Source organism: Electrophorus electricus, chromosome 2, assembly GCF_013358815.1.
Source record: "Electrophorus electricus isolate fEleEle1 chromosome 2, fEleEle1.pri, whole genome shotgun sequence".
Classification (NCBI taxonomy): Eukaryota; Metazoa; Chordata; class Actinopteri; order Gymnotiformes; family Gymnotidae; genus Electrophorus; species Electrophorus electricus.
Genome location: NC_049536.1, coordinates 25,643,897 through 25,658,874, shown reverse-complemented (window position 1 = coordinate 25,658,874; position 14,978 = coordinate 25,643,897). Strand labels below are relative to the sequence as shown.

General features: G+C 41.4%; 1 protein-coding gene across 7 annotated transcripts in view; it reads right to left on the bottom strand.

Moving 5' to 3' along the window:
- Positions 1–14,978, bottom strand: part of glsb (glutaminase b) — a 38,286-nt gene that overhangs the window by 22,536 nt on the left and 772 nt on the right. For 5 of the 7 annotated variants that reach the window (XM_027016419.2, XM_027016422.2, XM_027016423.2 and 2 more), the window contains exons 2-5: positions 3,862–3,958; positions 3,065–3,186; positions 764–893; positions 533–612 (exon numbers count right to left, since the gene is read on the bottom strand). In XM_027016419.2, coding sequence (XP_026872220.1) covers positions 533–612; positions 764–893; positions 3,065–3,186; positions 3,862–3,958 — 429 coding nt within the window. The remainder of the gene's footprint in view (positions 1–532; positions 613–763; positions 894–3,064; positions 3,187–3,861; positions 3,959–14,978) is intronic. The other 2 variants (XM_027016420.2, XM_027016421.2) reach the window with 2 other exon arrangements.

Sequence of the window (14,978 nt, the reverse complement as noted above, 5' to 3'; positions counted from 1 at the left end):
GGTCCTGTTATCAAATACTCACAGTAGAAACTAGACACCATTTCGCAACCATAACCCCAAGGGCTTGTCTAACCAAGAGAGGAGTGGAACACTTATCTAATCTTTATCCATTAGTCCCATGACAGTTCTATGAAAGATAACTCAAAACATCAATCAACAACTGCTTTCAGTATGAAGTGTCACATTTCCCTGGATGGCTGCCTTGATTTAAGAACAGGCAAGAAAATTTAAGCTCCAGAGCTAGATGGACTTTCCAGGATGCAGGCAGTCACTTAAGCAGGTCCTAGCTGTGAGAATATTTCTGGGAGAACTCCAGGGCCTGTAATATCCCATTGTGACATGGCTTTGTTTCCAGATGTCGATGCACAACAGGAGCAATGAGCTAGCCGGCTAAATCTGCAGATGCTGACATAATCTGACAGCAGCAACAGTCCTCCCTCCAAGTGTGGCTAAGACTGCAGACACAAATTGGACATTACTAGTGCAGATGTATGCCAGTTGAGAAGCATTGAGAAAGGAACTGAGCTCTCACCTTTGTCCGTCCACTGTGCACAGGGCTACACCCCACAGGTCTGGGCTAAACTTAGCAAGCTGAGGAATATAGTCAGCAACCTGAGAAAAACGGTACAAGGCATGTCATGTTCATGTCACAGCACAAGTCATGTCACGTGCGCCATCACAGCCACTACCACTGTGCAAGGCGGAGAGGACAGGCGCACAGGAGTGGCGTGCGCGGTAGACGAGCTCAAAGTGAATCTCTTACCTGACCTCCAGACATATTTTTGGCTTTCTCATAAAGTTTGTCAATGTGGGCAGCAAAAGGCATGAAATCGGGGATGACAAACTTCTTGCGGAAGGCTTGGGTCAACAGCACTATGTTGCTCTGGACGCACCTGCGGAAGACCAAGAGGTGAGAAGACGGTGAGAAGACTGCACGATAGCAAAGTCTTATCCTCCTTGAATTATTTACTCATATCTCAGAAAGCAAGCCTCAATATGAGTGCAAATAAACCTGAGAATTTTCTTTGGTCTAAAAAATACATGATGGATTGGAAGTCTGCATCAGTGTCAAAAGCTCCATGCACATCACTCCCATCCCTCTACTCTGGACAGAGGAATGCAAACTGGCCCACAGGTATTTTTAGTGTTTTTTAAATTCCCAGCTGCAAATATTTGCGTTCTTCCTGGAACAGGAGCCACACGTCATCCTAAGTAAACCAGCATTTCAGAGCTTGTCCAAATGAAAACAGGAGCACAAATGAAGGCCTATATATCAGCTTCTATATATAGTCCATATTCAACTTGGAACAAACTTGAAAATGATAAAGGGTTCTGCTTTGGTAGAACCCCAATGTAACCTGAAAGAATTCCTTATCACCGTGTAGGAGATGCCAGAGATGAGCCGGGACTAGCCTCTGCCTTTGTCGGTGCTAATGAATGTGTTAAAAATAGGCAGGTGTGGTCATCCCGTGTGCTCTCAGGGAGAGTAGAATCTACAGAGTGGGTAGGGAGGAAATGGCCAGCCTAGCAATGTACTAGTCTGTGTACACGTGCTTGCAATCACGTACAACCCCCAACCCCCCCCGCCCCAACACCCATACACATACATGGGCGTGCACATATACACACACCCACAGCCACAGCTACACACCCACACATAAACTTGCATAATAAATCATGGACTGGTTACAAAAAAAAAAGTAAATTTACTGTCCTTGCTCAGCACAAGGCAACAAATATCCCAGCTTCTCTTGGAAGCTGAGCACATGGTCAGCTATTGCACCCATGGATCTGAGAGAGTTCAGGGCCTTGCACAAGGATTCAACAGTGGCTGTATGGCAGAAGTGGGATTTTAACCCACAACCATCCAACTGAGAGCCCAAAGTCCTATATGCCAGGCTACAACTGCCTAGAGGGAACAACCTTGAAAAGGTACTAGTCCAACTTGAGGATTTATGAGTCTTGATCCTCCCAGGGTTTCTTCCTTAATTCCATTCAGCGAGTTTTTTCTTGCCACTATCATCTTTGATTTGCTCATTAGGGACCTAGCCCCATAAATTTGCAAAGCTACCTGTCACAATGTGCATTATATAAATAAATTTGACTTTGACACACACACATGCACACACATGCACACACATGCCGGCACACACGCACGCAAGGCATTCTTTCTCTCTCTTCCCCTTTCTCCTTCTCTCTGCCTGTCTCTAATTTTCGACCTTGGCATCGAACCATACCCCATCACACTTTTTCGCCTCCTCCCCTTGCCCTCTATCTTGACACTTTACACTCTCTTCTCCTAGAATTTCACCCTCCTCTTTCCATCCCCCCCATTCGTCTCTCAAGGTCGCCTAAACCTCTACCCTATAAATGATCAATCCCAGAGGCTGCTCCAAAAAACACAGGCCATAACATTTCAGCACAGAGACCCACAGGCAAGTACGTGGTATATGAGCAACAGCACCTTAGCTGAGATGAAGCACCAAGCTTGGTCATGCTGAACTAATCGATCCTGTGGACAGGAACACAGACTATAAATAAGGCACAGAATGCTGGCCAGTAATCGCAGCTCTCACGCTGCATGTGTGTGCGTGTGTAATGTTTATGTACTGTTTACTACAGCATGCACAAACGGCCACGTTTCCATGTTTCACCTAATGCTCAAACTAGCACGCTCCAACACTCTGCACTCCAGGGGTGCTCACTCATAGAATCCGTTGTACGTGATGAAACTCTGAGCTCTAGTTTGTCACAGTGATACAGCATATTGCAAACAAACTGACTACAGGTTAGCATAGCTAAGCACAAAACAGCTAGGCTTGCTTTACTAAATTAAGATTCACCTTCTTTAATCACAAATAATCTTATATTGCTAGCATTATAGTCTGCAGTATTCATGTGAGGTAAATCTTCCCTTGCATCACTATGTTAACTACATCTTCTCTAGCAAACATAACAGGAAAGCCAGACTGTACTTCCTGCTGCACATTTAAGTCTATGATGAGTCCACACAATAGCGTGAGCAGCTGTATATTATGACTCTGTTCACACGCTGGCAGCTTACTTCTTGAACAGGTGTCGGTCCAACATCACCCCGTCCGATGTGGACTTGAGGGTCACTTTCAGCATGTCCATACATTCCTTCAGTCGGGGGTCTCCTGTTCTCAGTCCAGTGGACTTTAGAGCCTACACACACACACACACACACACACACACACACACACACACACACACACACACACACACACACACAGGTAAAATCATACATCCGTCCTCCAAGGCAAAGCAGGTAATGCTTTAATGGATATAGGAGATTCTATCTATCTGAGTTCAAAGTCAAGATTAACTCTATTATCTAAGAAAGGAAAATTTATTCCATCACAAAGACAAAAGCACAAATAAGCACAAATAATTCTAAAAAACAGTCTAAAATGTCCTCGCAATAAGGAATATAATAAGGTACACAAATATGGCTGCTTTTACAGTATTCTGGGCTGGCCTTTTGCACTGGGGGGTCAGGGTCTGATGCAATGCTGTGTACACAGCTTTAAATGAGACAACCTGTTAAGATAGCACCCACAAGTTAAACCATGGATCTGACCTGTACTGCTAATGCTGAAACCACTGATATGAAGCTGTTTCAACAGCAAAACTGTTGCTTTGGTCCCCGACTTGTGCAGTCCAAACGTACTTTGTACTGTCCGACACTTGACTCAGTACAATTCAGTCGAGACGGCAGAAGAGATATGATATACACAGAACAGCCTCCTGTTTATTTGATCCTGGCCAGGGTGGGTGGGAAATGTGATCTATGTGTTTGTGTGTGTGTGTGTTTACATTATGAGAAGGACTGCAGCTTACTGTTATAAATTTGTGGGCGGGAATCTTCTCCTGGCCTTCAGCAATGGTGTAGAAGAGCAGGTCTTCCAGGCTAGGCATCATACCTGCCTTTCTTCTCCTGTAACACACACACACACACACACACACACACACACACACACACACACACACACACAGTAGTGAGTCATGTGCTCCTTTAAGGCACCTTTATTGGTCTCCAACATGCCCAGTTGAGTGGGGTGCATAGAGGTGCGTTACAGTGCCAGGATGAACAATAACAGGATATTGGCAAGTAGGATTGGTCAGCTATAAATAAAGCATCTCAACAGCAGGAAGGTACTGCCCTGACGTGCTAGTGTGCTTCTGAAGAGCCTCCCCCCCCCCACCACTATGAGCTTAATATCTTAATCTCACGCAGGTGGGGATTCTTCATGATCATGTCTTTGTTTAAAGGAATTGTTACTTCATTTAAACTTTTTCAGAATCAACCACAATTCCTTTATAAATCATTTGCAAGCACCAAATATATGTCATTAGTTTTACTGTAATTAATATAAATTAATTTCTGAAAAATCCAGGCTGGTGCAAGCCCAGTCTGGGAGCTCTCTGGCACTGTGCTGTTCCACGCTCATACATACCCTACACGGCCTCATTACATAGCTGTTATGATTTGAGGACACTGAATATAACAACACATTAGTGTAGGAGCAGGGGCTGGTAGCACACAGCTACTCCTACACAACTATTGGTATCAAGAGCACAGAGCAGATGGTTAAAGGGCCGACATTATGGCTCAAACCTCTTTATGCATGGTGCTAAGAGAAAGGTTAGTCAGGCAGAGGGGAGAATCAGTGTGCAAGATTAGTTCAGAACAGAGACCCTGCCCAGCATAGAGGATGCATGCAACATGGAATTGAAAATGAGTTCTGAAGAGGTTAGGTACAGAGGGAATGTGGAGGGAGTTGTTTACTGTTGGTGTAGTGCAACGGTGAACGCACATTTCTCATTTTAATGCACGGCTGAAAAGTGTTGAGACAGTCATTCAGTAATTAAAAACAATGAACGAAACACACAGCAAAAATATTTGCTGCTGAGTGAGATTTTTAGGCCCTAATCTAAAGAGCCATCTCTAAGCAACAGGACACAATTTTTGGTTCTGTACTCCAGCATACTGGATTTGAAGCGAAACAGACTGATATTAAATGCAGTCTGTCAGGTTTAACTGGATGGCATTTGCAACCATATGCAGTGAACTATATAAGAATAAAAGGAGCTGTAATTCCAATGTGATAACCCAAATATATGTGAATAACCTCAAATTAGCTGAAAGCTGAAATTCTGCATGCTATGCTCACAGTCATTGTTTTATACTAGTGTGCCAGTGTACAGACATAAAACAATAAAAAATTGGATTACTTTCTGGCTGCACTGTACACAGATGTATATATACACTGATAGTTAATAAAGACAGAACGTCACCTAACTGTGAGTTATCACATTTGGATGGCTTAGGCTATGTTGTTTGCCAAGCCATGGGTAAGCTTCTCTGTCACAGATCCAGGGGATAGCCTGGGGACCAGTTGCTGGAGGAGGCTGCCACTCTCAGAGCTATCCAAAACACACTCTATTCAAACGCTCCATTCAAAGGCACTCTGTTCAAATGCCCTAACCAAACACAGGCCATCAGAGCAGCAGGTGTCTAGCATTCCCCATAGCAAGCATGCAGAGCACAAGTCTGCAGGTATTACTGCCCTGTTCTAGCACGGTTTATAAAAGCAAACTCTCTGAATGCTGGTAAGTAGTGTTGAAATGCACAATTAATGGGATTTTTCCCGTTGTGTGATAATATTGATGAACATAAACGGAAAAGAATCTAGACAAGGAATGTAAAAAATAGGTCGATTGAGAGAGAAGGATTTCAGCAAGAAGTAAATAAAATAAAATGATACTTACACAAAATATACACAGCCAAGTTGTGCAATGGGGAAAACACAAGAAGAACAGATGAGAGATTTTAAACACAAGCTAAAATGCAGAAGTAGTTTTTACTATGCAATACACAGACATGAGCAGTACTATAATTCAAAAAATGATTATGAAAGAAAGTAAAAAAAAAAAAGACAGACAAGTCATTCATACACTACAATGTTTTGTGGTGATTTGAGCTTTTATTTATGCATTCATCTGTAAAATGATCCCAGCAAGAAAGCTGAAAACCGATAAAGAAAAATATTTTTAAAACATTAACAAACACAGGATTCAAAAGTCGAATTTCACCATTCACTCACAAATAGACAATGTTAGTGTGTAAAAATAATTGATTAACAACATTTTGCAGTGTGTTGCAACCTATACCATGTGTTGCAACCTATACATAGCCCTTGGCTGCTGTTCAGTTTGGCTACGATGTCACTCTTTCAGTGTGGCAATTGCAGTGAGGAAGCTGTAGGCCTGCAATTAGAACAAGTAATACCCTCCGCACAGACATAGACAGACTTGCAGGCAAAGACTCACAGGCAAACACACATATGCACATGCACAGACGCACGTGCACACTCACTCGGACAGTAACAGAAGGCAGAGTGGCTTGCTGCCTTTCCACAGGGTTGTGGAACAGCAGTCTGTCAAGCCTACAGTTTAGCTTCCCTCTCACTTGCACATACACAAATACACACAATTTTGTATATGCAACAGCCTTTCACCATTCCTCTCTCTCTTTCTGTCTGTGTATATTCCTTTCTCGTTCTTTTTTTCCTGTCTCTCCCATTTGCCTCTGTCTCTCAAACTCTCTCCACTATTCTCTGTGAGAGTCAGGAAAGGCAAGAGACATTAAGCCCTGAACAGTGTGAGGACTGCATCAGCACAGCTAGCTAGCACTGTGTCCAGACATAAAACATGCACAAATGTACAGGGCCTCTAATCTTACCAAATTGAAGGTAAACAGAAATGAACTCTGAGAAGGTCTGACCATCAGACATGAGCCAGCAAAGGTTACACAGCAAAATGAAGCTGCTAAAAAACATAAAGAATTCAAAATTCACTAATCAATCCTGCTGCACAGTCCTTCTTGTGGAAGAATCGTAACTGAAGGGACACTAGTGCAAGAATGAAACCTCCACCAACATCTTAGTGCGAGGACAAAACTCTGCTACTGTGCACAGAATAACCTTCTCTACATGGTGAAAAAAATATTTAATCTCGAGTAAAAATATTCTTCTTTAAACAAAATACAGTCTTCTGTGACACCTCTGAATGCTCTGAACAGTGTAACTGTAGGTCTGAATCCAGCACATTGATGATTCAGCTATAATCTCTCAGTCAAAGAGGACGGAACATAGGATGTCTTACCGATATGGTGTTTTTTCATGCATGGGGAATTATTTAGCCAAAAGGCTACTAAATGCAAACAGAGTCGCTGCCATTTGTTTTAATATTAGATTAGCTAGTGGGGCAGTGGTGGCTCAGTGGTTAGGGTTCTTAGGAGGTTGCTAGTTCAAGCCCTGCTGCTGCTGAGTTGTTGCTTTTGGGCCCTTGAGCAAGGCCCTTAACCCTCAGTTGCTCATGTCTAGGTTTGGGCTGTCTGGCATCATCCTAGCCCACACCTGTTGATGGCATGGCAGTGGTATTCTGTGTTTTGTTTGGCAGTCCTCTTCGGGCCTGTACGGGTCAAATGAAACACAGAATGTGTCCTTGACTTCATGCTTTGTGCACATCATAGAGCAGGACTTGATAGGTGGGGGACTAATGGCCCTTAAGTGAACATTAATAGCACCAAACTGCAGCGACTGTTCCAGGAAACGGGCCCTAATTTTGCAGGTTAGCTGGAGCAGGTATGGTTGTTTTATGGTTGATGTAGTCTGGATCGGTGCAGTCATGACCATGCTAGAGCTGCTCTGGACCAGCTGGTCTCTCCCCTCTAAATGACCTCCTGCTGGGCAACACAAAACACTCATAGCTTCCCGGCAACCAAACACTGTCAATATCACTCTGTTTTCTGTGGTTAATTTTCCTCTACCTGTTGTCTGTATTTGAGATGTTACCTGATAATACATATGGACTGAAGGCTGTACATAATTGGAGATACTCAATATACTCAAGGTAGGCTTTAGGGAATAGTAGTCTGTACTCTAGGTTAATGGCTTTCAGTGCCATATACCTGATCCATATGTTCAATGTATGCAGGACAAATCTGAGTGCTCGCATGTGCAGAATCAAACAAGTCCAGAATCAATGCCAGAATCAAACAAGTCCAGGTGAAAGCAGTTTACATTTGAAGGCACAGGTACATATCTTCAGGAGGGCAAAGGAAATATGTGTAAGAGATTAAACAATTGTGAGCTTACATTAAATGTTTGTCCTCTCAAACCTCTGGCAACAAAATGGAGCAATTACAGGGTTACGATTAATCATTACCTCTATAAAAAGAAACAAAACAAACATTGGATCTCTAATTTATGCACAATACTTTTCCTATTCTGCTGGCTTGCTGCTAGTACCCAGAACAATGCCTAACTGAGTTGCAGGAGCCCTCTTTGAGAGGAAAAGTACACAGGATTCCCCTCCCATGCTGGTAGAGCTGTCATATCTAAAGCTTAATATGCATTATAAGTGGTTTAAACAATTCTCATAAGCCTGGACATGGATGCACACTGTAATTTACATTTGTACAGATTTCAAGTGTCACTAATAGATTTTGCAGAGCCTTTTGCTGCAGTCTAGCTTATGTAAATGTGAAATCTCCAATCACACCTGCTGAGGTTACACAAGGCATGCAGCATTAGCCTGAGTGCAGGCACCTTTGAGTTGCCTGGAGTTAAGTGTTTATTCTTCTGAGCTCAAAAGCTGCCAAGAATCTGGGATACATTTTTGACAGTAGTGCTAAATAAAAATATTGATTCTCTGAATTGTCCCTATTATCATTTGGTTGATCCAAAATATATTTTTGAAATCCAAATATCTAGCTCATAAATTTCCCATATATTTTTCTTATTCATGTATATAGCACCTCAAAAAGTGGCAGTTCTGTCGATATAATCTTGTGTGCAATGTATATTTATTTTGGCCTCTACAGTGTTCAGCGTTTTTGTTTCTGCTGCACTCTGGCCTTGAAAATATATGTCCACAGGTACATCCTTACAAAGAAGTAATTATGTAGAAATGGATAATGATGACATCTTGCAATTCATTTTATAAGTAGCTACCCTCACGGTAATTTTTGTCTACGTAATATCGGTAAGGTCCAAGACATTTTCTCCATTGCTCAGAGCGAGAAATTTATACATATTTTTGTGTCAATTATGGTCTCTTTACCACTTTGTGTAAACTTGTTTAAAAAAGGTGATACAAAAATAAAATGATTCTTAGCCTATTTATTTGCCGTTGATCACGGCAATGATGTAACCACAGTTATGACCGTCTTTACCTTCATTACATGGGAATGTAATTTTCTTAGGTATATTTTATGTGTCAGAACAACAAAAACAGAATTTGTTTATGAAAGGATCCCCCACCCCCACCCCCACCCCCGGCTTTTTTTCCTCTTTCTGCTACTCTCATATTACAGTCCTTTGTCCGCATGGTGGAGGCCACGTGGTTCTTTTCTTGCACATCTCTCCAGAGAACTACCACTCTGTGTATGTGTGTGCGTTTGAGAAAGAGACCTGGACGCAGATCCCACCATGTAGTAGCATCTGAGGAGAGCAGCCACAACCAGCAGAACTCTCAGGTGGAGCACAAGGAAAAGCTGGGAAGAAATCTCCCCTGCAACTAATGCCGTAACAGCCACATCCATGTGCCTGTAGTCATCACATCCATGTGCCCATAGTCATCATATCTATGCACCTTTCTTTTTTCCATGTGTACTGCAAAAATGTATCCTCCGGCTCTTTGTGATCAAGTGATTAGGCGTAAATACAAGTGCTATTTTGAGAGACATCCACCATGCTGTAGTGGCCCACGTCAGAGTACAGGCTTTGTTGCATATCACCAGGCTGATTCAGACACACACACACACACACACACATACACACACACACACATACACACACACACATATACACACACGTGTACAGACAGCATACTGCACATATGTTATCCAGGAAGCACATTTAGCTCAGAACTATATACTGTGTCTCTGGAAACCATAGTAGTAGTAGCATCAATGCTGGGAACGTATCTCTACATGCTTCATACAATACTAACTCCCTGCCATCAGACATATATCTCCTCTCAACCTGCTTAATCTCTCCTATATGCAGGATTCTGATCCATCCAATGAAGACGTGGATGAAACGTATGGCCATGAGCGCTTTCAAACCGTTATTTAAAGGAAACTCTTTGAAACGTCATCAGATGAAGGGATAAACCAGCCAAACTTAGAATCAATTCCATTTTGCATATGTTAGATTTAACTGAGTTCAAAAACTATTCCATATACTTACCAGATAAGTGAAATTCACAAAACATCAATGCTAACCTGTGCTGGTGTTTGACCCCACATTAAACTGTGCCTCGTTGTGCTCATTTTGTTACATTTGCTAAATAAATATCTGCATGTGCAACAGTTTGTCTCTACATACTGCCTCGCCTCCCTCATCACATGCATATTTGTGTACTGCTGACAGAGAGAGTAAACATTTGGAAGGGGCATCATTACAAAAATAGGAAGACAAAGACAAGAACAAATAGACAAACAAATGAAAAGGGCCTGCCAGCTGTGTCACAGAGCCCCATAAGCAAGTCAATCATGACTTTTGGAAGACCTGTGGGATGAATAAGCTATACTGGTGTCCGGTAGTTGCAGGGTTATTTTGCTTATTTGATTATACTTTCAATATATCTTCAGGTGTGAGGGTTTGATTAAAACACATCAAAGTAGGAACATATGCTGAGTGGTATGTCATTCTAAAGTAATAGCAGGCAACTTTGCTCAAAGATGGAATCATTGAGCAGGAAAATCTCCTTCTGTTGCTCGCGCACACACACACACACACACACACACACACACACACACACACACACACACACAAATGTATTTTTATGTACAATAGTTTTCCTTAATTAGTTTTGTTTAAAGCTTCATAGCAGAGCTTCTGGAGATTTTTTTTCTGAAAAAAGACAAAACACCAGAAGAATGCATTATTCTTTTAACCCTCAAAGCAATGCATAACCCTTGTTATCTGAGCACACATGCACCTTTCATATCTAGCACTAGCATGTTGCAAGCCTAGACACTGTAGTGCTGCGAGTATGGCTCATTGATGAAATGGTATCAGTGGAGTTTTTTCGTTACTCATTATGTTCTCTCTCTCACCTCTCCTCAGTACCCACAGTGCAGTGAAAATGGAAGTCACCACTACGCATGCATTATTCACGTTCACATTCATAAACAAAGCCACAGGGTGAACAGGCAGTCTGTCGAATAATGGAGACTAACTGCATCAAGTGAATCTGTGTCACTGGTTCGCACACCACTCAATCTGCCCTGAACACACCACCATACACTTTCAGATTATGGACAGGAACAAGACTGCCGAACAGTGATTCCACTTCTCAAAACCTTGAGGGAGTTTCTTACAAGCTAATGTGATCTAAACATGGTGATTGACTGTTGGCTACTGCCCAGCTCCCTTCCTGGTCACTGTTATGGTATGTTTTACAGCACACATTATACAGGCATTCATGCTGTTGCCACAACTCAACCTGTTCTCTGTCTTAGTAGTCCTGCTTTAGCCCCCATGCTTACAACTTCTTTCGTACACACTGACAAGTTCAATTCAGCTCAGCTTTCAATGGTTGACTGGCTTTCAGGAATGATGTCACACCAGGGAATTGGCATTCACTCCACAATATAGGATACTGAGTTGCAAATATTGAACATTTTAATATTTACAATTCACAATGTAGCCCCGACTGGACTGGGAGTACACTGGAGGAGTAAAGATTGAATTATAGACACCCAACACCACAGAATAATATGGGAAGTTCATCACTTAAGATCACATTGATATCGGGAGACCTTCTGCGATTGTCGAGAGGAGCAGATCGGCCTCAAAATTGATGCGATTATCCTGTAGTGTGTGAGGTATAAGTACAGGAAGTGTATACTACAATCTGTGAAAGTGCTTAATGCTTATCAGTTTGTCTGCAAGTGGACAAACACTCCAAAGCTGATAAGATGAAAATACCTCAGGTACATTGACAAGATATAGTTCTGCTCAATCACTATATTAAAACAGCCAGGATCTATGCTATACATCTAAAGGATAATCAGAACCAATTAAATAATTTAATACAGCTGAACAGATGACTACACTAGGCTTGTGTGACAAGTTCAATGTTTCTCAAAAAGCAGTCCACAGACTTTCTGACAGCAACAGCCATTTAGAATAAATATCTTCTGAAAACCTGTTCTAAGAGTCTCTTCCTGCAATGCCAAACACTAAGGCCCTGATGAATAAGTACTGAAGGACAATAAAGTGATTCGGAGAAACTCACAAGAAAGTAAACAGAACACCTAGATGAGAGCAGATTGTCTCTGGGCTCTAGAACAAACTCACCAATCTGGATCTATTTCCAGACTGCAAAGCAGGGGGAATGGTGGCTTTAGCAGCCTTGAATATATCTGCACCACTGACCAAACTTACTTGGCATGTCACTTGGCCACTAAAAAGCAAACAGACTTTGTTAGAGGAAATTTTTAGAAGAACAGAAACATTAATAAAGAGGGCCAAGAGGTATGTCATTATTATATCAGCAGATAAATTGCTGAATACACCTTCCAGATGGTGCTTGCATGGAGATAAACTCAGGGTAAAGGATATTATCACCTGGGAATTAATCCATCACCTTACAGTTTAAAGACAGTGGTTTAAACTGGTGTGCTAGAATCAAAAACATTTAGAAATGTCACTAAACGTTAACCTGGGACAGACTACAAAGCAGAGATAGCAGGATTATAAGCTGCTTCTTTTAGGTTATCTCTGAATTTTCCAGGTGACTAAAAAAATATGAACAACTAGGATAACAGAACAATTTTATAAAACTGATGGTAATACAAATGAAAAAAATGTATGAACAGTCACCACCTCCTTCCTCTGCTAGAAATCTTTCTGGAGAGTGGATGTTTAAAATGACACACAAACTTAGGTGTGTGTGTGTATGTATGTATATTTATATTTCACCTAAACTGTTCCTCTTCTCATCCTTTCCTAGGCTCTCTCACAAATGGTGTTAAACAGTTCATCTCTTCTCCAAAAGATTTTACAGATACAATGGTTTCAGAAAGCAGTGTCAAAATATGGTATCAACAGACTTAGCACCAAGTTTAATTTCTAATAGTATGTTTTTATGGAAGCAGCAGTTCAGAGCAAAACATACAAAAGTAAAAAATTAAAAGTTGGGAATGTTTTGGCCCATTGGGAGCAGTAAAGTTTTGCTTCACCCATTAGTAAAGAGGTCTGTGTCCTCATACAACACATCTAACCCCAGAGTAAATGTCAGAGCCAAAAAAGAGGCCTGCCCTGGCACTGCCCCCATGAAACAACACCCTGAACTACTCTGTCTGTGCATTTTCATGTGAACACTCTGCACAATTATGTTCCAAATGAGGCTAATTTTAAAACTAAATTACAACTGACTGAACCAATCAGCCTACACAATTTATCCTACTTAGTTTATATATAAACCTTATCAACAAAATGCTGCAAGGATTGCATTCACTTTTAGAAGCTATGTAGGCAATGTGAAAAAATTGCCTAAGCAGCCTGGACAGCTAAAAAAAAAAAATCTCCAAATTGTCTAGCATTTGGTTTGACACAGAGGAAATCTTCCATAGTACTCACTGCAGCATTTCTGCCTATGATGACTCAACCTAACCAGTGCTGGCAAGAACCCATGGCAACGTCAGTCTGTTTGTTATGGCAATAGCTGTGCAAAACTGGGACTGTGTGTCAGCATCTCAGCTCTTTGATTATCCTGCTGTCCTTGCTATGCCTGCATTCCAGTATGAGTCTGCACCATCATACTGGGAAACTAACTTTTCTCCACTGAAACTAAATTCTTTGTTACACAATCATGATGGATGAAAATTACCCCATCTATATAGCAATGTCAATACATTATTGAGAACGGATTACACGCAACAAAGCAAGCACAAATTTCTCCTCTTCCTGGAAATGACGTTAAACTACCTCCTAAAACAATTAAAGATCCAAGTTATTCATTAATGTGATGCATGTTATTCAGGTCATGTAACAAAGCAGACCTCACTTAAAATGTCATGTGCCCTTGTTTCATCATTGTGTCATAGCCCAAGGTCAAACCCAGGTAATGCACCATTTCAATATCAGTAGGATGTGAAACTGTTAGGGGATGAGATAAAAAAAAAAAATTGTGTGAAGCTCACCCCTTCTTACACTTCTAAAAAATAATTCCTAAGATTTATGTCAATTGCATATGACATAATAGCGACTGCTTAAAATGAATTATGAAAAAATGAATTAAGAATATCAGCAACTCAAAAAACTTACGTGCTTGATCACGTGTTACATTTTAATCAAACGTAGACTGTTCAGGAGCACAGAGGTCCTGTGTCTTATCCTTACACATACACAACCGACTGATGACTCAGTTACTTCTTGTAAAGAAGGAGTGCGCGAATGATATATTAGCACGTCGGTATTTCACACCAATGCTGCAGTAGACCAACCTAGGTTGTAGCTAAGTGGAGCAAAGCCAGTCTCGGTAAGTACCACCACTCCCCCTGATGCTTCCCCAAAGGAAACGCAGGCGCGTTGCCCAAAGAGGGCAAAAAGGCATCTACTACTATAGCTTACTATACTAACTATACAGTTATAAGTTTATACGATGATTTAGGACATCTAGCTAAGATAGATACAGACACGTTTTCTTTTGGCTAACTAACCTAGCTACGCTAGCTAGCAACTTAGTTATCACTAACCTAACCTAGCTGTCTTATTTCCATGATACCTGTTAGCCCCAATAAGCCATAACGTTATATAACGGTACAAATCAAACGCTTGGTTGTTTCTATATTTGTATAACATGGATAGCTAGAATGGATTAAAGGATTTACTCTTGGCATACTGATAGCTCAGTGCTGAAGGTACTTGACTTCT